The sequence below is a fragment of the Olea europaea genome, unplaced genomic scaffold (genome assembly GCF_002742605.1).
Source record: "Olea europaea var. sylvestris unplaced genomic scaffold, O_europaea_v1 scaffold760, whole genome shotgun sequence".
Taxonomy (NCBI): domain Eukaryota; kingdom Viridiplantae; phylum Streptophyta; class Magnoliopsida; order Lamiales; family Oleaceae; genus Olea; species Olea europaea.
The window spans coordinates 119,258-141,817 of record NW_019266013.1 but is presented as its reverse complement, the minus strand read 5'-3'; the positions used below and the strand labels follow the sequence as shown (position 1 = coordinate 141,817).

At 34.5% G+C, this 22,560-nt stretch overlaps 4 protein-coding genes and 1 pseudogene across 7 annotated transcripts in view; 3 read left to right on the top strand and 2 right to left on the bottom strand.

Moving 5' to 3' along the window:
* LOC111391161 overlaps positions 1 to 1,550 on the bottom strand; it is a 13,924-nt pseudogene extending 12,374 nt beyond the window's left edge.
* A 67-nt stretch (positions 1,551 to 1,617) lies between these two features.
* LOC111391159 (nudix hydrolase 16, mitochondrial-like) lies at positions 1,618 to 4,544 on the top strand. The gene is made up of 5 exons (XM_023016307.1): positions 1,618 to 1,688; positions 1,917 to 1,938; positions 2,720 to 2,773; positions 3,702 to 3,785; positions 3,973 to 4,544. The coding sequence occupies exons 1-5, from the start codon at positions 1,618 to 1,620 to the stop codon at positions 4,231 to 4,233; spliced, it is 492 nt and encodes a 163-aa protein (XP_022872075.1). The 3' UTR covers positions 4,234 to 4,544.
* A 495-nt stretch (positions 4,545 to 5,039) lies between these two features.
* On the bottom strand, positions 5,040 to 10,578 carry LOC111391196 (transcription factor-like protein DPB). 4 transcript variants are annotated; one of them, XM_023016359.1, is made up of 10 exons: positions 10,293 to 10,571; positions 9,519 to 9,773; positions 8,412 to 8,491; positions 8,236 to 8,279; positions 7,568 to 7,630; positions 7,329 to 7,475; positions 7,120 to 7,188; positions 6,886 to 6,984; positions 5,960 to 6,030; positions 5,040 to 5,523 (listed from the first exon to the last, which is right to left on the bottom strand). In XM_023016359.1, the coding sequence occupies exons 1-10, from the start codon at positions 10,295 to 10,297 to the stop codon at positions 5,286 to 5,288; spliced, it is 1,071 nt and encodes a 356-aa protein (XP_022872127.1). In that variant the 5' UTR covers positions 10,298 to 10,571; the 3' UTR covers positions 5,040 to 5,285. The 4 variants fall into 4 exon arrangements, with proteins under 4 accessions (XP_022872127.1, XP_022872126.1, XP_022872125.1 ...); XM_023016358.1 differs by having other exon boundaries at positions 9,519 to 9,830; positions 10,293 to 10,570; XM_023016357.1 differs by having other exon boundaries at positions 9,519 to 9,871; positions 10,293 to 10,569.
* A 7,392-nt stretch (positions 10,579 to 17,970) lies between these two features.
* Positions 17,971 to 21,454, top strand: LOC111391182 (arginine/serine-rich coiled-coil protein 2-like). Its single transcript, XM_023016337.1, has 7 exons — positions 17,971 to 18,107; positions 18,238 to 18,373; positions 18,849 to 19,649; positions 19,845 to 19,976; positions 20,228 to 20,319; positions 20,780 to 20,848; positions 21,102 to 21,454. The coding sequence occupies exons 2-7, from the start codon at positions 18,256 to 18,258 to the stop codon at positions 21,246 to 21,248; spliced, it is 1,359 nt and encodes a 452-aa protein (XP_022872105.1). The 5' UTR covers positions 17,971 to 18,107; positions 18,238 to 18,255; the 3' UTR covers positions 21,249 to 21,454.
* LOC111391184 (arginine/serine-rich coiled-coil protein 2-like) overlaps positions 18,031 to 22,560 on the top strand; it is a 10,031-nt gene continuing 5,501 nt past the window's right edge. Inside the window, exon 1 of the mRNA XM_023016341.1 lies at positions 18,031 to 18,155. The gene's annotated coding sequence lies outside the window, so the exon portion shown is untranslated. The remainder of the gene's footprint in view (positions 18,156 to 22,560) is intronic.

The following is a 22,560-nucleotide window of genomic DNA, read 5'->3' as shown; positions in this document are numbered from 1 at the left end:
TCTAATAATGTTTGAGAATTTATAATATCAATATCTGTTATCATATCTATGTCTGTTCCAAAAGGTATTTCATATTTTGAGATACTTTTCATTCTTTTTGCCAATTTATCTATTATATCTTGTATATCTTTTATGATTATTGACCTTACAATTCCTTTAGCGAAATTTTCTAATAAGTTTTCTTTAAAACATTTTAATATTTCTTGTGATGCATATAATTGTTCTTGATATCCTATCTTATCAATTTCTTTTTCAAATTTAATTTCTTTTTTATTTTTAACAACCTTTTTTATATTATATGGTCCTCTCTTATATTTGGGCTTTTCCATTTTATAATTATTCATTAATAATTTTTACAAATTTTTAGAAAAATTATTTGTTAGATTTTTTAAGGACTAAAAAAGAAACTTTTTATTATATAAAGGGTTGGTTGATAAATTTTTTCAAGGATATTTTGGGTAGTTTCAAATTTCTAAAAAAGTCAAAGGCCAATTTGGAAAAGGTTATATATTATTTGGGCCATTTTCATGTATATCCCTGCTAAATATGAGGTTCTTTGACATTTGGCTTGTGAGCGGATTTAGGGTTATCCGTGTGCTATATTAAATATTTAGATTTCAAACCCACAATAAATTTAATTAAATGAATTTCACTCCCTTTTGGTCCCTTCAAAAAATAAATTATGTTTTGTTACGAAAATTCAAACTTTAATTAAATTTATTGTATGTTTTGTTGCAAAATTCAAATATTAATTTAGTTTTAATAATAAAACACACAATAAATCTGAATTTTTCCAAATGATGAAAATAGTTTAAAATTCTACAAAATATATTAAAATTAAATTTAGCCACTGTGTAATTAAGTAATCATTTCTCATGAATTCGACAATTAGAATTCGTTTGTCCACTTTATTATTTTTACACAACCTATGCGATTGTGCTACATATCTTTTAATGAACAATAAGTCAACGTGATTTTTATAAATTAGTCCTCAAAGTTCAGTGAACAATCAAACATGTTTTTCAAAGTTCAATGAGCAATTAAAGATTTTTTTTTAAAAGTTTTGTGAGCAATCAAGAACGTAACAATTTGTTGATGGCTTGGCAAGGCATTGCGCATGTATATTTCATTAGCCACGTTACTGATTCCGTTAAAATAGTGAGTAATGTCAACATTTTGATAAACATAGTGATCAAAAGAATCCAAGACCGGCAATTAACTCGAAGGTCACTTTTCAAAAAATTTAGATTTAATCTCCCCGCCTCTCGCGCCGCGAAACTTGCCCAATAAAGAAATAGAAGAAAAGTTAATAGTTGCGTTGTATTTTGTTTACCGATCTACCTTTGAATTGTGAGTCACCAAAATTGACTGTAAACTCCCTTGTCCGAATGGGGCTCCAAAATTTTCGAGAAATGATTAGGGCTCTGTTTGGAGAACGACAAGAAGTTGAACAATGCAGTGTTAGTAGTACCAGCAAAAGGGATATTGGGAGTTAACTTTTTTATTGTTAATAAAAAAGTAGGTCGTGATAAATTCCCACGTATCGGCATATATAGAGGGAGAAACCTAAAGACTCATATTCATTTTAGAGGGATATTTGTAATAATTTGTACATAAATGTCTGGATTTGTGGCTCGGACTGGTCGTCTTCAGCAGCGTTATGAAGGTGGCTTTCGCCTCATCGCTGGGTATGTTTTTCACCCTTTCTCTCTCGATATACATGCAGAATGTATATATAGCTGTGTTCAGATTTATCCCTTCCATAATGTGCGGAAATTGGATTCAGTTTTGTAGGGTTTTCTTTTTGTTATGATTAGATTGGTTTTGTAGGTTGTTGCAATTGAGTTTTGTTAGACTATGAAAAGTTGTGAATTGGGCATGAAATTCTTAGTTGTGTTTTGTTTAATTCCTGGAAGAATGAGTAAAAACATGAGTTTGGTAAGGAATTTATCTTATTGGAGTTTTTTCAATTGGTCTTATGTGGAATTGGGAATAATTAATAGCAAAATGGTGCAAAATCAAAACTTGGGTTGTTTTTTCTATATCTTGTTTGGTTCTGGTTTTTCTTTTTCTTTCTGACCTTTTTCGAAATTGGGTTATGAAGATTTTTTTTTTCCCCTTTTTACAATATCTTGTTTGGTTCTGGTAAGATTTATATAAACAAATGGAATGGGATAGTCTTTCTCTTTAATTCATATTTTCTCTGGTTTATGAGGGTTCTGTTCTATTGTTATAGAAAAAGTGTGCAAGGCTAAAACAAGAAGCTTCAAAAGAATGAAAAAGGGTGGAGAGAGTGGTAACGTTCTATCGAAGTTGTCTGAGTGAGTGTTTGGGCCAGACACTCGGGGCAAAGATTTTCTCTTGGGTTTATTAGGGTTCTGTTATGCTTGTGGATGAAAAAAAATGCAGAGGGAGGGCCACGAAGAAGCTTAAAATTTTTAGCTTTTTAATGTATTGTTGGATTTTATACGCAATAATAAAGAGATGAAATAGAGAAATCAACATAGAAATTTACGTGGTTCGACAGCGTACGTACGTCTACAAGAGCGAAGCAGAGAGTATATCGGCTTTGCTCTGGCATCGGCCTATTTGATCCAGGGAAATTGTGTTTCACTTTATACGAGCCACATGCACAACATATATGCCTTGGCAATTGGCATGAATCAACTCCCACTCCTCTCTTTTGCCTCTTAATCATTGTATTACTTTGTTTTTGTAGCGGTTTGTTCTATCTTCAAGTAAATTAATGAAGAATCAGACTTGGATTACAAACGTATAAATATAAACCTACAGCAGAACAAAGCTTGAAGAACAGGCAGATTAACGCTCTGGCGATTTTAGATCATGTGCTAGTTTTGACCTTGTGGGAGAGTAGAATTTCAGTCGGTTCATGCTTGCTAGATTGACCCTGTTCAACTACGGAAGTGGTAGTTGTGCCATGTATCCCACATTTGTTTTGATGCTTATTCAGTTTCTTCTAAAAGGATTGACGATATTTTCATCTCCATAAGTTGGGTGCCATGTTCTATATAGATGAATAATCAAGCAAATGGTTAAAGCGGAGAGGGATTACTTCTTTCCAATTGTTTCTCATGTCGTTTTTTCTTTGTTTTAATCATCCATATATTTTCACTTTGACAAGGAGGATTATTTGTTTCGGGAAGTATTAGATCATCCAATAAAAAAGGGTTTCTATTTTGAAGATTACCCAAAATGGTGATCCTGATATCATGAGAAGCTCTCCCCCCCACTGGATTCTTCTTTAAGAATTTTGGAAGGACTCGAGAGCCTTTTGAGCACTGGATTTTTCTTTTAATCTATAAATTGAAGGCTTCCAGTGACACTTGATTTACATTGTTTTGCGTGCTCAGGAATTATAATAAAGACAATTTTTGGAAATGGATTCCATTCTGTATGTCTAATTATTATTAGGCAAAACGGCATTGCTTGCGCAGTTATAGGAGTTATTTTGCGTTGAAAATGGAAACTCGCAAGAATTAAAGTAGCAAGTTGAAAGTGGATAAAGATTTCCTTTCTCCGGGGGATGAAATTTCAAAAAAATTGGTTACTCAATGAATATGAGGTTTCTAGATATTTATGCACAAAGCATAACTCTAGTTGCCTGTGATAAGAGTATATTAAAGCAGTAAGAAAGTGCTTGATAAAAGATATCAAGAGTATCTTATTGCTTGTGAACACAGGGTGGGTGGGAAACTGATGAAACGGCTGAGCAGGCAGCAGCTCGGGAATCAATAGAAGAGGCTGGAGTTCGAGGGGATTTGGTGGTAAGATTTGAAAAATTCATATTATTAACCTTGTTTTATTGGTTATAGTTCACAATGTCTGTGACCAGATCAAGATTTAATGATTTATACCATGTAACTATGAAGGATCACCAAAGGAAGAGAAATCAATATTTTTTCTGCCATTGGGTTTCTGACTTCATTGATTTTCCTGACTGTACTGTTTCAGCATTTCCTGGGATTCTATGCTTTCAGGAGCAAAAAGCTCAAGGACGAGTTTAGTCCAGAAGGCTTGTGTAAAGCTGCCATGTATGCTTTGCTCGTGAAAGAGGAACTCGAGTCCTGGCCTGAAAAGAGCCTTCGACAGAGAAGTTGGCTGAAAATTCCTGAAGCTATTCAATTCTGCAAGCACTCGTGGATGCGAGAAGCTCTTGAAGAAGGTTTTTCAAAATGGTACATAAAGCACAACCCTAATTCCACGATCGAATAGTATACAGAAGTTTTGTTACGCTGGCCAGCCCAATCTCAAGCCAATCTTGATTCCTTTTTAGTTCTAGTTTTTGTATTTCTTTACGGGAACTTGGAAGAGAAGATGCACATTGTTCGATTGATTAGATTTTGGACATTTTCCAGTAAATTGTTTGGTCATTAGCTTTTATTCCTCCTTGCAAAAGCACCCATAGAAAAAAGAGTTGTAAAGGATGAAATGATCCTTATCATTTTAACAATGATTTTTGTTATGGACTCTCCTTATTCTAATTGTAATACCATTGTCATTAGAAGGTGCTCTTTTAGGTTGAATTTTGACTTGTATGCCAATCTGTATGCAAAGTCAACTGTCAAGCTTTTACGGGTCTAGAAGTAAAAAATAAAAATAAAAAATTGCATGGCTGATAGCAAGTCCAAGAATTGAAGCCTAGATATCATAATAAACGCGCTTTTAGAACATAGATTCTCAATGAAATCCTACATGGCTGCTGCTTGCAGGTAGTAAGTAAAATGAGCCTGCCCTGCCCTGCCCTGCCCGTAAAGTCCAACTACTTGCAGGTGAAATTTCAATATCTTCTCAGAAGCCAAAAAATTGACAAAATAATAATAAAATATCCAGAGTGGATATGTGGAATCAGGTATTTACAATCTAAAATAATGCTTTATAGTTCATAGATCCTGAAGCGATAAGCAAAATCCTGCTATCTTCCATTCCTTATACCACACAAAATTCTATAGCCTGCCCTGCCCTGCCCTGCCCGTAAAGTCCAACTACTTGCAGGTGAAATTTCAATATCTTCTCAGAAGCCAAAAAATTGACAAAATAATAATAAAATATCCAGAGTGGATATGTGGAATCAGGTATTTACAATCTAAAATAATGCTTTATAGTTCATAGATCCTGAAGCGATAAGCAAAATCCTGCTATCTTCCATTCCTTATACCACACAAAATTCTATAGCGATGAATTCCTACAAGCGTTCATCTGCTTTCCACATAATATTTTTACTTGATATACAGATATAATAACGAAACATTACTGAAACTGGCAAACTAATGCTCGTGCTTAACGCGCGCCTTTAATATCCCGGGAACAGGGGGCGAGTTCGGAGGCCTACCTGAAATGTTCGACCTTGATGGATGAGATGGTTGAGGCTGGTACATGCTGGGCATGTGGGAGCTTTCACCGCCATGTAGAGGGATATTTTGCGTCACGCCATCACCTTGAGGGTTGTCACACAATTTCATTGCCTTGAGAACATAATTGTCATCGTGTAACTCAAATGGGGTGCTGCAATGATCAAAACAGATATATATGTACATTAGAGGTGGAATCTCTTTTAAGTTGGAAGCGCTTAAAAAGCAACAGTAACTTTGTGTTTATGAACATGCTTGGATAAGTTATTATTCTCTTGCTTAAAAAAAGTTGCATGTATTAAGAGTAACTCTTACCTCGCTGAGTTGCTGTCAAAATAAGTAACTTGATCCCAATTTTTATCAATAAAAATGTTGTTTATTTTTAAATTTATTATAATTAAACCTCTTTACGCAGAGCAAAATATGAAGTATATACTTTATAAAACAATAGTTTTATGTACACTACATGACTCAATTACTAACACAATCATGTCACATATGCTTATGATGGCCAACAGCAGTAGAAAAAAGATGCTTTCATGCTGATATTGCACAATTTAAAGTGGTATTTGCTTGAATGATTCCCTTACCTATTAAAATCGAAATGCACCAGCTGCATATCTTCTGATATTTCCACCTCCACTGTTGCATGAGGACGAGTCTACAGTTTCCAAAAATGAAAATCAATCAGAAGCATGACAGTGAATTCCAAAGTTCAAACGCTGAAGCAACATCCAAAACCTTCAAACTACCACTGTCTCCAACATTAGACCAACAGATCTGTTCCTAAGAGACTTCCCAGAATGTGAAACTATAAGGGAGAAAAAGGTGATCAACTCATCAAAGGGAAAATAGAAATTTTCAATATCAAATTGTTTTGCGAGTTATCTGTCCAGAGAGATCTTAACTGCTTCTAGGGTTTGGAATCATGTATATGTCGATATTCTTGATTTTTACTCTGGCAATGTTTTCTGAGGTGATGGGTCTGATGGTGTGCTGATTATGGATTAACTGAACTTCAATCTGAGGTTTTCTTGTTGGTGGTTATAGGGCTTGGGTTTGATGCGAGTATTCTCTTTGTGGTTTTTTCCTTTCGGTTGAATGGCAAATTTGGAATCCATACTGACCAAAGAATGGAATTATTCAAACACGAACAGATGGACGGAGAGAGTATTACACAGCACATGTAAATTTAATATTTAAAAAATCTTCTTGATGGCAAGTGGTTGAGAGCATCAGCTTTATTTGATATGCTTTCACATTTCATGTTTCTTTCTTTTACTTTTTACCCCCATTTCAGAACGCTGATGTATACAGAATAATTTCTTAATCATGAATTTCCAAATCCAACTGTATGTCAGACTTCCAGGCCCACCAGCACCATGTGAGACGACAAATGTAAGAATGCAAAAGTCTCATTTGTAGAAAAGAGGAGGAGAAATATTAAACACCTATTTGGAAGTCCTTTGAAAGATGAACGTAACAATAATCACAATGAAATTGTTAGCAAACGAACCTGCACCAATATAAAAGGTAAAGCCACACCACCACTAGGAGCATTTCCCAAGCCATATAGTTGCTCATTACGTTGGACAAGTTTTTGAAGACCTACATACTTCAGCCAAGTATAGGGAAGAAAAGACATTATATACGTTACTAATTTTTAGTATCCTCATTCATGATGCATATCAAAAAATTAACTTGTATCGAATTCTGTAAAAGCTGACAGCATATGCTCAAAGATTCTCACTTGTTCCTCCAGTTCTTGCAAATATGCTGCTTTCTTCTCAATCCGATTTCTAATTCCAAGACTCTCATTCTGCAGTCAGTTATATACAACTTAAATTATGTTGCTGGATAAATATTAATAATATTTTGCACACCGGGGTTTGCTTATGGCAAAAAATTAGATAAAGTAAAAAGAGAGGTGGAAGGAAAAGTAAGAACATGAAAATGAACCTTTAGTTCTTCGATGTCATTTAAGCTAGTCCGAGGTAAACCTTTCCATTGTATTTCCTTCTTATCTTTAGATATTATATCCATTGCCATCAGAACATTTAGAGCGTCGTAAACCCTTCGCCGTATGTTTTTTTCATCATATTGTTGCTGCCACATACGTTTAACAATCAAAATGAGACATTCAAAAAAGTTTTGTAACTACCCAGACACAGCTTATGGAAATGAAAAATGCAAAGAACCTGGTCCGGAGAGGCAATATTATTGTTAGGATCTGCAAATTCAGTAACAAGTTCATCTGCTACCTGCAGAGACATTGATTTGTTAGATTTAGACACTACATGACAATCAAATAGACCATAATAACATGTCATCACATAGTTGAATACTTGAATAGCTCATTTTGGTCGTTACGTATGGAACATAGGTCAAATATCATTACATTAACCACGTTCCACCTTCCATCATCATCATCATCATGATTATTAAATACAAGCGAACATTGACAATTTTGGTGAACCAAGCATATGCCGTCCTTCAATCTAAACATTCATGTTTCTTCTCAGTAAGAAATCATCATGTCAATTTAGGTATTAATCTCAGGCTTCGAGAAAACAATTTTAGCAAGCACTCTACAAGTATTGGAATTGGAATAGACTTATTACACCAAAAGAATCCAGTACTTTTTCAAGCAAATTTAAAATACCACATTTTTTATTTTGCTTAACCAGAGAAAGGTCACAAAACAGCACAAATTAATCGGGACAGGTGAACAGAAAGGAAGGACCAACTCATCGTTCCAAAAACAGGAGCACCCAAACATATTGCAGGCTAAGAGAAATATAACGGAAGTGCTAGTTTTAGAAAAGCATGATACAAAATAACATTAAACATCCAATAAGCATCTGACCTCATTGTATGTAGTTCTTCCTTTGCTTTCCACTTTCTCACACACTATTCACAAGGGAAAGCAGCAAAGTTTATCAGTATGTAACTCTTATCTAGAACTCGTTCAAGCACTAAAAAGAAATTATCAATATCACATCCTCTCAGCAAGAGAAACAAGGACAGATGAGAAACCAAAACCTTTCATGCTAAATTGACGAAGCCCTCTACCACTCTTATCCCCTCCAGCAGCACGTTGACCCCTCTTTTTCTTCTTGTTTCTGTTAAGAACTTACTATTAATCACAATTAGGAGTGTAAGGAAATGAAAGGAAATATAAAGACACTGGATTTGCATGAGAACCTATTATCGTGAGTCATAGAAACATTAATGACACCATCCATTTTATACACGATATTTAAGTGCAAAATATAAACAATAATCTCCTCATTTAAATCATCCTACAGGTACAATCAAATAATTATTTGTCTAACTACTCTTATTAAACCATTAAAGCCAAAACATATTAACATTCTTTTTCCACAATTGATTTATTACCAAAAATAAAATCATGGAGTACCATCAATCTATTAAACCACATATTTGGAGACACTCTCCACAACTAGAACCTATTATCGTGAGTCATAGAAACATTAATGACACCATCCATTTTATACACGATATTTAAGTGCAAAATATAAACAATAATCTCCTCATTTAAATCATCCTACAGGTACAATCAAATAATTATTTGTCTAACTACTCTTATTAAACCATTAAAGCCAAAACATATTAACATTCTTTTTCCACAATTGATTTATTACCAAAAATAAAATCATGGAGTACCATCAATCTATTAAACCACATATTTGGAGACACTCTCCACAACTATTTATCTCATATATATAGAACTATTTATATGAACTCCAGTGAGCGTTAAAAAATAATATCTCACGTCGAATAAAGATGAAAACACAACTAATTTATAAGGGTTTGGACGTTGGCCTTTTAAGATGGAACCTCAAGTCTTAATATTGAGCTCCAACTAAAACAATAGTATTCATTTAGCCATAAAATATATCTATTATTTTAATCTTTCATTCCACTAGTAATTACATATTTTCTTTTGCTAGAGTCACCACACATATAATTATTGGCCTATGACTTGCTATAACTCTACCATTAGGAATGAGCCTCTTACAATTACTCGTTAATTGCATTAATTTCACATCAACGCCACAGACAAAACAGCAATAAATGGATATCTAAAAATGAATGCAAAGAAATGCAGAAGTGACCTAAGCTCACCCGGTAGCCCCTTGTGATCCAGCATCATCGCCTTGGATATCGAGATTGTTAAGCCTGAGAAATGTGTTGTCACTGGCTGGAGTTGCTGCAGCAGTCTCACTCCGGCTTGATGGGGAACCCACGCTGCCACTAGTTGACACAGATTGGCCAGATCCAGTGGTACCCCATGATTTGGCAGCTCCCCCTCCACCACCAATACCTCTAGAAATCCCTGATGGATTCTTACCCCCGTCTTCTTGATTGGTGGTGTTATTGCTATTATTCACCATGTTCAATCACGAATGATCAATTTGAGCGGCACCCAAATTACAGCTAACCCAGGAGAAATTCAGGATTTTTAGGAGAAACTCCGTCAGGATTATATCCCACCGAAATCCAGGGATTTTAGAGAAACCCAGATGAGAATTCAGCAAATAATTTCTGGCTTTTTCAGTGAATAGACTAAAAATACTAAATTTAGACAATTATCATCAAAATCCTGATATTCCAACAAAACCCAATTTTTAAAATTGGACAAAAACAAACTATTGGCTTTTTCCCCAAAATAGTTATTAACATGAGAATTGACCCAAATAACCACCCAAGTATACGAAAAAAACGTATAAGAGAACAGTGTAAAAAGGAGCAAAAAAGACAACAATGATTCCCAAGGAAAATTCCAATAAAAACACCGTCTCCCTAAAAACTCATCGAATCTGCCCACAGTAAAATTTAATTCTATTTACAAGATTTACAGAAAGGTGCGCAGAGAGAAATAGAGAGAGACATCGGTACCTCATGCGGGTACATCAAAATAGTCAGCTGTAACCATTACCGCAGTATTTTCTCCTCCTTCTGAATCTTTTCTATAGTAAACAAAGCACGGAAGGTACCGCAGAGGAAGAGGACTAATGCAATTTAATTGGATTAAAAATGGTGAAACAGAGGCGTGATTTGTTGGGTGAGAAGCTTTTTTTCTTGATCTACGGAGCGGAAAAACAGAGAGAAAGGTGCGCCCAGAAGAAAATATTGTAGGGAGGGAAGATTTCAAGGGTAACTGATATCATAACGTCGCTACTTCAGTCTATAAAGCGTGTTTGGGCGGATGTCGCATTTACGTGTTAATAAGAGTTCTTGGAACCCTACAGTTTGATCCAATTTGGGGATCTCCCATTTGATGACGCAGTTAGTGACAAAATCCTCGGTTGCTAGCTTAAATTGTTCACTTATAATTGAATAAGTAAATTTCAAAATAATTAATTTTTCAATTTGTAAAGCTCTAAAATAATAATTAATTTAATTTGATAATAAGATAAAAGTAACTTGTAATTGACCAAAAATGTCAAACGCTCCGATGTCTATTCAAATTATTTATTAACATATGCATATGGTCTTTGCTCGAGTGTAATCTTAGCTAATAGTATCGTCTTTAATGTTAATTGTCAAAAGTAAAGTAATCTATTTATATTTATTAAATTAATTTAGTCCCGACTTTAACCATTTTTTCAAACCTTTTGCACTGTAAAATAGAAAATGATGATTCTCCATTATTCCAAATTTACGTTGCGACGGAAAATCAATTTCAAATTTGAATTATGTCAGTTTACATGATGTTTGTTATAGTTGCATTGATTACTCATGTCTTAGGTTAAGCTTGTCACAGCATCCCCTCCACAAGTCTTTCTCTCTCCTCCACCGCACTACTTACTTTCACAGCTCCCATCTATTCAAACCCGTTAAGGTCAACATGCTGTGATTATATTATTCAAAACCAACAACAATAAAAAAAAAAAAAAAAAAAAAAAAAAAAAAAAAATTGGTCCATGCGAGCCATGCGGTCCATGGTTCATCCATGCCCACCCTTTTTTGGCCTTTGTAAATTTGAAATTAATGACTTTTCACTTGATTTTTTGGCACCATTTCGTACTTTTGATCGATGGCTATATAGAGGCGAGCCACGTTTGAGAGAAAGATGTTAGAAAACATCTTGCAATCCATACTTTGTTCTAAAAACAATCAAAATCCCTATTTTCATTCATATTCAACCCTTGTGTTCTTCAAGTTTTCAAGGATTTTCACTTGTACTTTGGTGATTAATTCTTGTTAGGGTTTGTTAAAATCCTACAAACCATTTACCATCAACTTTCGAAACACCTCAAATCAATAGGAGAAGGGGCAAATATCGTTTGAGGAAAACGATATCGTGTCCAAGTCATTCGTTGATACAAGTTCGTGATTATCTTGTTCTTGGTGTTGTCAGTTCATATTTCGTGATTTCTACTCCAACGTAGTGAAATTTTTACAACAATCTCAAATGATATTCTACGATGGAAAGCGAGACAACGATGACGACAATCAAACTCACGAATCAAGAATTTGTGCTATCAGATCAGTTCGATAGAACGAACTACACTCAATGGAAAGACAAATTGAAGTTTCTTCTCACTGCATTGGAAATCTTCTACATCCTAGATTCGAATCTTGCACCATTACCGAAACCAAAGAATGGAGAAACCGAAGCGGTGAGAAATGAAAGACAAAAGCGCCGAGAAGATGAGTTAATATGTTGCGGTCACATTCTCAACGCATTATCGGATCGTTTATATGAAATGCAAGTAATTGTCAATAAGTTGAAGGCGGTGAAAATTGAAATGCAAGTAATTTTCAATAAGTTGAAGGCGGTGAAAATTGAAATACCGGAGACCTTTCAAGTAAGGACTATAATTGTCAAACTTTCCGGAACTTGAAAAGGATACCGGAAGAAGATAATGTATAGTTTCGAAGATTATTCTTTGGAACAACTGCAAAAACATCTTCAAATTGAGGAAGAGTCAAGAATGCGTGATAAAAATGATTTTCATGAGGCCACTTCCAAAGTAAATGCTGTAGAAAAATTCGAACTGCCAACAAAATCCAACAAAAGGAAACCTTCGAGAAACCTTAATAAATTCAAGAAGAAGACCAAAGGATGATGCTTTGTTTGTGTGGACACTACGCAAAAGATTGTAGACACCGGAAACACAACAACTCCGAGGTTAAAGTGAAATCGGTCCAAGAAGACGAGATTGCGGTCACCGTGAGTAAAATAAATGCAATTAAGGGAAAGGTTTCCAGTTGGTGATATGATACTTGTGCGACGGTGCATGTATCATATAACAAATCTTTGTTCAAAACATTCAATGAAGTGATGGAGACTAAGAGTTCCAAATGGGTAACGAGGTGTGGTCCAAAGTAATTGAAAAAGGAAGTCTAGAAATTATCTTCATTTCTGAAAAAAATGTTACTCTTACAAATGTACTATATGTTCTGAATCTAAATAAGAACTTAGTGAGTGAAATTTTTTTGGGAAAATCAGGCATTAAAAGTGTCTTTAGGTCCGGTAAACTTGTATTATGATTTAACGAAAAAATTGTTGAAAATGACTATTCATGTGAAGGAATTGTCAAACTTTGTACTATTATCAATGAAATAAATAAAGTTGATTTTACTTATATGATTTATTTATTTTCTTTATAACATACTAGATTAGGTCACATAGGTAAAAGCATCATGAAATGCATGAGAAATTGTGACTTAATTTCTTATGATGGAAATAATGCCATTCAATGTTAAACATGTGTAGAAGCAAAAATTGTTAAAAGGCCTTATCAAAGCATTAAAAAGACTTCTCGTATATTAGAATTAATTCATTTCGATATATGTGAATTGAATGACATATTAACAAGAGGTGAAAATAGATATTTCATAACATTTATTGATGATTACTCAAGATATACCTATGTTTATTTGATGAAACCTAAACATGAGGCCTTTCATTTGTTTAAAACTTATAAGAATGAAGTTGAAAATCACTTAAACAAGAAAATAAAGACCTTAAGAAGTGATAGAGGTGGTGAATACATTTTTAGTGAATTTAATTTATATTATAAACAACATGACATAATTTACCAATGTTCTGCACCTAGGACATCCGAACAAAATCGTTTGACTGAAAGAAAGAATAGAACTTTAGTAGAAATGATTAATGCTGTGCTTATATATGCTAAGTTGGCATTTAATTTATGGAGCGAAACTTTATTAAGTGCATGTATGATACTTAATAGGATTCCTTCTAAATATACAAATGTTTCTCTTTATAAATTGTGGAAAGGAAGAAAAATGAACATTGGATACTTCAAAGTGTGGGGGTGTCTTGCTTATTGCAAGAACACAAATCCTAATAAGACCGAATTGGGATCAAGAGGCATTAAATGTACTTTTATTGGATATGCTAATAATAGTAAATCTTATAGATTGGTAAACTTGGTGACCAATGTGATTATCGAATCAAATGATGTACAGTTCTTTGAAAATTTGTTATCATCGGATAATGAATTGAAGGAAAATTTTGAAAACATTCCTAGCTCAAGTGGAACACGTGATAAAATATCTTATAAAAATATTGATAAATCTATTGAACCACGAAGAAGCAAGAGAACTCAAGTTAAGAAATCTTTGGGACCGAATGAAATTGATTCTCAACTTATCTCCTTTTACTTAGTAGAAGGAAATGAGTTGAATGTTGTAAGAACAATTCTTTTTGTTCTATAAGTGGAAATCGATCCTAAAACTTATAAAGAAGCTATGGCTTCTCGTGATAACATTTTTTGAAAAGATGTAATTAAAGATGAAATGAATTCGATAATATCTAATAAACTTGGGAACTTGTCGATCTACCACGAAAATCCAAACTTATTGGATGTAAATGAATATTTAGGAAGAAATATAATGTTGTTGGCTCTCTAAATACTTTCAAGGCTATATTAGTACCTAAAGGATATCGACAAAAGAATGGAATGGACTATTTTGACATTTATGCACCAGTAGCTAGAATAACATCGATTAAGATATTATTCATATTGGCTTCAATATATGACTTGCATGTTCATCAAATGGATGTCTAAACGGCATTCTTAAATGGGGATCTCGATGAGGAGGTCTATATGGAGCAACCTGAATGGTTCGTTCTATCTGAAAATGAATATAAGGTATGCAAATTAGTAAAATCTTTATATGGTTTGATGCAGGCATCTAAAAAATGGTATGAGAAGTTTGACTTAACTATAACATCATTCGAATTTAAACATAATGGCGTAGATAGATGTTTATTTCTAAAGTGTATGATGATTATGTGACATTTATATGTTTATATGTTGACGACATGTTGATTATGAGTAATCACATAGGCGGTATAGAAGAAACAAAGAGGTTTCTATCTTCCACATTCAAAATGAAGGATCTTGGTCAAGTGGATACCATTTTAGGTATCAAAGTCACAAATACTAGTGGGGGTTATCACCTAAGTCAATCATATTATATTGAGAATGTGATAAACAAGTTTAAACGCTTGAACATAAAAGAATATAGTACCCCGATTGATCCAAGTTCAAAACTTGTAAAGAATGATGGAAGGGCGATTGCTCAATTAGAATATGCTAGTGTTATAAGAAGTCTTATATATGTAGTTTAATGCACAAGACCAGACATAGCCTATGCCATAAGTAAACTTAGTAGATTTACTAGCAATCCGAGTAATAATCATTGGAAGGCCATTGGAAGAGTTCTTGGATACTTAAAGAAAATCAAGAACCTGAGCATGTAATATAATAAATTTCGGGCGATATTGGAAGGATTTATCGACGTTAGTTGGATATCTAGCACATGTGAGAATAAATCCACTTTGGGTTGGGCGTTCACTCTTGGAGGAGGTGCTGTTTCTTGAAAATCAAAGAAACAAACATGCATAACACACTCGATCGTGGAATCTGAATTTGTAGCCTTATCGGATGCCGGGAAAGAGGTTGAGTGGCTTAAGGATTTCCTTTATGAGATACCTTTGGGATCAAAGAACATTTCTTCAATACCTATCATGTGTGATAATCAAGCCACGTTAGCAAAGGCATATAATGAAAAGTCTAGACATATGAATTTAAAATATGATTACATAAGGAAATTAATCAAAGATGGAATAATTTTCCTAAATTATGTAAGGTCAATTGAGAATTTGACGAATCCTTTGACTAAACCTCTAAACAGAGATTTAGTAGCATCTACTTCGAGTAGGATGTGGTTGAAACTCCTTAACTAAAAAGGTTCACCAATGATAGCAACCCTACCTGTCATTACTCAAAAGGTAATTTACGGGTTCAAATGATAACAACAAGTCATTGATATGTGGATAGTTGCAGTATTATTAAATTCAGCAATAACCCTATCCTAATTAAAATAATGCTGGTTGTTACTGCAATGAGGGATGAGTTTTAAACTCTTAATGAAGTTCGGTGCTAAAATATAAGTACATTTAAAAGTAACAAAGGTACTAGAAGAATTTCACCTAAACAATCTTCAAGGTGGTGTCGTCTTAATAGAGAGTTGGAGTTTTTCTCTTAAAAGATTGTTGAAAAGGATAAGCGCTACGCGAGTTACGAGGAACTTGAGAACACGTGGTTCTCGTGTGTGTATCCTTACCGATATTGTCATATGTAATAACTGGTTCAAAACTACACGTTACCTTTGATTCCGACTAAACTTTGTTTAAATTACACTATGGTTAAATTCAAATCGAAAAATATATAGTCCTTATGCATGAGTATTGTATACTATGAATATGAGACTTATTAATTTTGAATAAGTGGGGGATTGCTGTGATTATGTTGTTAAAAATCAACAACAATAAATTAGAAAAAAAATTTTAGTCCATGCGACCGCATGGCTATATGTCGAGACCAAGTGGTCTCGGCATGGGTGAACCATGATACCGTATGGGTTTGTACCATGTGGTCGTATGGTAGGATTTTTTGATCTTTTTTTGGCCGTTGCAAATTTGAAATTTGTGACTTTTTACTTGATTTTTTGGCACCATTTCGTACTTCTGGTTGATCGTTATATATAGGAGAGCCATGTTTGAGGGAAAAATGTTAGAAAACATCTTACAATCCATACTTTGTTCTAAGAACAAACAAAATCTCTATTTACATTCATATTCAACCCTTGTGTTATTCAAGTTTTCAATGATTTTCACTTGTATTTTGGTGATTAATTCTTGTTAAGACTTGTTAAAATCCTATAAATCATTTGCCATCAACCTTCGAAGTATCTCAAATCAATAGGAGAAGGGGTAAATATCGTTTGAAAACAACGATATCGTGTTCAAGTCATTCATTGACACAAGTTCGTGATTATCTTGTTCTTGACGTTGCCGGTTCATATTTCGTGACTTCTACTCCAATCGGGTGAAATTTTTACAACAATCTTCTCAACCACTACTCTTTCATCTTCTTCCAGACTATTTGGGTCTATAGCTTCAGCCATTCCAACTGTTTGGGTTTATTCAAGATTGTTGCTAGAAAAAAAATCAACCATGTGAAATTAGATTTGAAATCCGTAACATAGATGAATTTCAGAATCTAATTCATTTTTTGGGTCTTGAAATTTTTGAGTTCGTGAATTATGTGTATGTTCTATAATGTTTGAATTTGTTGTGATGGCTTGTATCGCCGTTGGGTTTGAGATAGAGGGTAGGAGAATAACGATAAGTTTACGGCCATGTTGTTAGCAGCTCGTGATCATGAAGATGGCGGCCCCAAATTTTTTTGGGAAGATGGTGGTGCCAGGTGGAAAGGGCGAGAAGGCAAAAGCACTTTTTTTGATTCATTCAATTATTTCACGTTAAATTGGAATAGACAGTTTTACCCTCACATAGCTGGTAAAAAAAGGTTAGATTTTTTTATTTTATTTTTTTTGGATGTCAACTAATAGTCAAACTAACAGTTTCCATCCATTTGGACTTAAGATGCTAATTTTTGAAATGTTTGGTACCATCCAGTAAAGGTTTGTGTCAAATATGCATAAAATTGAAAGGTTTGGCATAGCAGCTGCAATTTTTTCTAAAATTTATACTTCTATAATATTATAAATAAAAGTGAAAAAATATTTATTTAATTTCTTAAAATAAAATATAGAAATTAATTTATTCGTCCATTTAATTTTTTAATTATTTAATTTCTATTCGTTTGCATGTTTTTGAAAAATTTGGAACTATAGTTACAATTAATTCTTTATTTTTTATTTTGTTTAAAGAGAATGGTATATGTGTAATTTCACAAGAATTCATTGAAATAACGAAATGAGATGATAGAAAATGTTACAACTTGAAGCAAATGTCATGGGTCCTCTGTGCCCTATAATAATGTGCTAATTTATGTTAAGGGTTAATCACTCCAATCTAAAACATTCTCATATATTGGAGAAATACTTCACTAGTGACGGTGCGACCATCCAGTGTCGAAAAGCCATCTCAACGGGTGACCCACACACCTCGAAGTGTGTCGATTGGTGGCCTCCCTTCATAGGACCGTCGCACCGTCTTCCTATTAAAGTACTCTATATATTGGGGTCCCTCTCGTTAATATCCATCACTCATCAAAATATCTCCTGCTTTCACTGTCTTCTTGTTCTCTCTTGCTTTTTCTTCTTATTCTCCAGCTTATTTTCAAAGCACAAACGAAATCTAACCCTAGTAGCCAACTCGATCCATACAAGGGCCGCTTCTCCAATTACAAGCTAATTTAGGTTCGTCGATTTTCTGTGATCATTCATCACGTGTTAATAATTTTAAATGTATGTACCTTTTCTTTTATCTGGAAGTTCTAAATTTTAACGGGAAATGTGAATTTTTATAATTTTTTTTTTTACTTTACAGGTGTGTTAATTAGGTAGTATGAATTCTCAGCGAGAGAACGTTGATGGAAAGGCAGAATTTCGGAAGCCTTCGAATGATACAACTAGCAGGAAGTACCGGCATCGGTCTCCTGTTACTGGGTCGTCTTCATATGATGGTTAGTTTTGAATTTGTCTGTTTATAATCTAAGATCGGTCATGGGGAGACGTCTGAATAATATTTGGTTTTTATGAATTTTTTTCATTGCCGGTTGATGGTGACTGACATTAGTAGATGGCTCTGGTCATTGATAATGTTTCCTTCTCCATCAATGGTACATGCATGTGGGTGGGTGGATTTTATGTTCACGTGTTTGTAAATAATTAGATGGATTTGCAAGATTAAAAAATTTTATTGTGAGAAGCTATGTTATTATGAAATATAATGTGGAGTCTCTTGCAGATTTAGAGTTAGTTTCTTCTTGATCATGGAAATGCTGTTGTAAAAAGGATTGCACGTTGCATTTGATTATTAGAAAAATGATTCTTTATTTGTCCCGTGTTATTGTCAAATTCAATTGCAGTTCCAAATGCTATTACTTGTTTGTCCATATCTTGCTTCTTTTGCTAGCATAGCTTCTTATTATATTCCAGGAAGTCCTCGCTCTGAGCACAGCTCTAGTCCAATCCCATCAAGGAAGGATATTGAAAAGCTTTCTGGTGATAAACAAAGAAAGGGTGATGATAGGGACTTAGGTAGGGATTCTGGCAGGGGTCAGTATAGCCACAGCGGTGTATCATATAAAGATTTCGATCGTTATATGTCAAAGAGCTCCCATCATTATAACGAGCATGATGAATATAACAGACGTGACACTGACAAGAATGTAGATGATTATGATAGAGATTATTCTAAGCTGTCATCTCGTCGTGGCCAGGACTTGGGAGATCATCACAGTTCCAGTCACTCAAGACACAAGAACCGACCTAGAGACTATCCATGTGACACGGATAAATACTCTCGATATAAATCTGATGGTTCAGGGCATAGATGCAGGGATAAAGAGGAAGACTTATTTGACAGGGACAGAGACAGGAACCGGCATAAGAGGGATAGAGATGGGAAGATTGACCATCAAAGGAGTTCACGAGACCTCAGAAATGATCGTTCACCTGCTTATGAAGATCTCAGGGGTCTAAGAAATAACTCATCTTCTCGAAGGGACTGTTCTGGGCTTCATCTGAAAGAAGCTGCTAAGAGAGACACTGAAGAACTAGATGGTGAGAAGTACAACAAAGAGGAGAAGAAGATACACGAGGATCAGGATAGATACAAGGAACGACACTACAGGGAACCAGCAGGAAAATCTGAAGACAGGAAGACTTTCTCCAGCAAAGTTGAAAAGTCCCTTGCTAAGAAACCGAAGACATATAGCTTGGGTCTTGCAAAAGATGGTAAGCTTCAATATGTCTAGTAGCTACAAGATGATTACTGCTGTCGAAAACATGAAAGTTGGCTCCATTCATGGCATTGTTGGAGCTCAGTTTTCATTTTTGGAATTGAAATACATGAATTCTTTTGTATACTATCCATTGGCAATCTATGGTTTTGTAATCCCATAAAATCAATTTCTAAATCTGCAATCTCAGATGATGAAAAGCAGTCTTCAACCTCAAAGCAAACTCAAGATACTTGTGAAACGGTGAGTGCAAAGCAGGCCTACGTGACAGATTCTGATATTGATGCTGCAAAAATCGCTGCTATGAAAGCTGCTGAATCAGGTAAACATTTATTGATTCTCTCACTGTGTTTATTGTTGTTTGCTCGTTTAACTTATTCCACGAGAAATGTACAGCATTTGAGTTTATTTTAATAGTGCTGTCTATATTTACGCTAGGTGTTTGCATTTTCTGAATGTGCTCAGTTTGGAGAGAAGAAGATCAGTCAAGAAAATACCCCAAGTACCTATATACTTAAAATGCAGTGCACTTTAAATCTTTTCCAATGATTCTTTCTTTGGAATAACTTGCAGTTAATAGGAATCTAATTGGAACTGGATATATGTCTGCTGATCAAAAGAAGAAGCTATTGTGGGGCAATAAGAAGAACACAACTTCTGTAGAGGTACTTGCTATTTATCTTCATGGTTACTTGCATTCATATTTTCTTCTTTCGTCCTCTCCCATTTCCAATTTTTGATTTGAACAAATAGTAGACAAAGGTAATACTTTTATTACACCGAAATCTGCTTGGAAGTGTTATGGAAACTTCATGTACCTTGTTAAGAAACTAGGAGGATGTTGGCTTAGCTTAAAAAGTTCACTTATAAGTAAAAAATTTGACAGTAGTCTGGGAGATGCTTTGAAAATGAGTAACTATTTTCCTTATAATTTATCCAAACATGCTGGGGGAAAAAAATACTTGAAAGTAACTTCTAGTTGTTTTTAAGCTTAGCCTAACATGCTCTAGGACCAACATCATATTGACCTTATCACAAGCTACTTCTAGATTATTATTTTCCGAAATGGAATGCTTGACAACATTCACCATCTTCTGCTCATGTTATGTTCAATGCTCAATATAGTCTGTCCATCACTGGGATACGGCAACATTTGGCGATCGTGAACGTCAAGAAAAATTCATCAAACTCATGGTAAATTCTAGTCCTTTTGTATTTTTACTGGTTATTATGTTTTGGCATGTTTGATAGGCTGGATTGACACGTATTCAATAGGATGATAGAAGAAAATGAAGTTCAGCTATCATCTATTATATACGTACTTTCCAATACCATGCCATAAACATGCTCAGAGTGGAAAACAGTGTATATTGTTATTAGAAATTTCTTCCCACATACTAACACACTAAGAGTCTGAGGTTGCCTTTGTACCTATGGCCAATTGCAGGGCGTGAAAGGCGAGGTGAAAGTCGAGCACAAACCAGACAATCCAGATACGGAGAAACAGCAGGAGCAGCTTCAGTTAGATTTGGAGAAGCAATACACTGCTGGACTGCGTCGGAGAGATGGTCGAACAGTTGGACTTGGTCTTTAAATGTTCTCTTTAGATACTTTTGTACTCGTTATAATCTACTTTGGCAAGTTTTCTTTCGGTATTGCGCTTGTAAAAGTAAATTATTTCGGACGATGTTCCACTTCTATTTTATGGCAGTATGTTGGTCTGTGATCATGTCAAGAAGGTTGCTAGTTATGCTGTATCAGTGGAAATTGTTCTTGGTGAATGTAACAATTTTGGGCTAAGCTTGCAGAATTTACCTTTAAGTTCACTTTATGCTTTTATCCGGAAAAATATTTTACACTAAGAAAGCCTCAATCCAGGTTGAAAAAACTTTACTCTGCTATTATCTTTCTACACTACTAGCAACAAATTCATTGAAAACTCAAAAGGACTTTTCTGTTACACAGTTCCCGAATTAAATTCCACATGTACATACAACAAATCGAATTGTTCCAACATCTCTCACTTGCACATGAATAAAAAAAAAAAAAAAAGGACAAAAAAAACCAGAGAATCTCCATTTTTGATGGAGTCGTCCCTCAAAGAGAGATGGGCATTAGATCGCACTGGACGGTAATAAGAATAATAAAAAAGAAAAACAAGCCAAGCCAAAATCAGGTATATTGATACTGTCAAGTCCTATCTATAGCAAACAAGCAGTGGCCGTATTAAGAGAATATAAAGATCAACATTCCTCTCCATCCTTGGTATAAATGGGTATCTGCCATGCCTTGGTGTTCTTTTTCGGATCATCAGTGAGGCTGAGACCTGTATCGTCTTCTTTAAACGTCCTAATAAAAGTTTTGGAACCCATCATTATAAGTCTTTCTACCATGAATAGTTGATAATTGTTCTCAACTAATGGATCCAGAATACCGCTATAATTCGACGAATATGCTAATTTGTACCTGCAAACAGCGTCACAGCAAAAAAGATGAACCTAACTACGATGTTGAATAGTGTGTATCCAAGAACAGACCAAACTAAGAGATATATATCATAGAACTCAAGCAGCAGTTAAATTGAAAGTAACTCCTTACTGTCAAAACAAATAAATTATTAGTTGATAAAAAAAAAATATATATATTTATTTTAGAACTTATTTACTTACAGGTAAACAAACTTCAAGTCCCGAATGAAATACAAACAATTCCCAGGAGACACTGGATTTTTTGTAAAATTAAATTTATTTATTTTAAAATAGTTTGATGCCGGTATGATAAAAATCTTAAAAACATAGGTTCCAAATGAAACAACTGGCAACACCATAACCGTACACGATCTTAAATATCAGCGTGTCAGGTTCAGGACGACATCTACAAAAGGTTTTGCATGTGCTAAGGCCTAT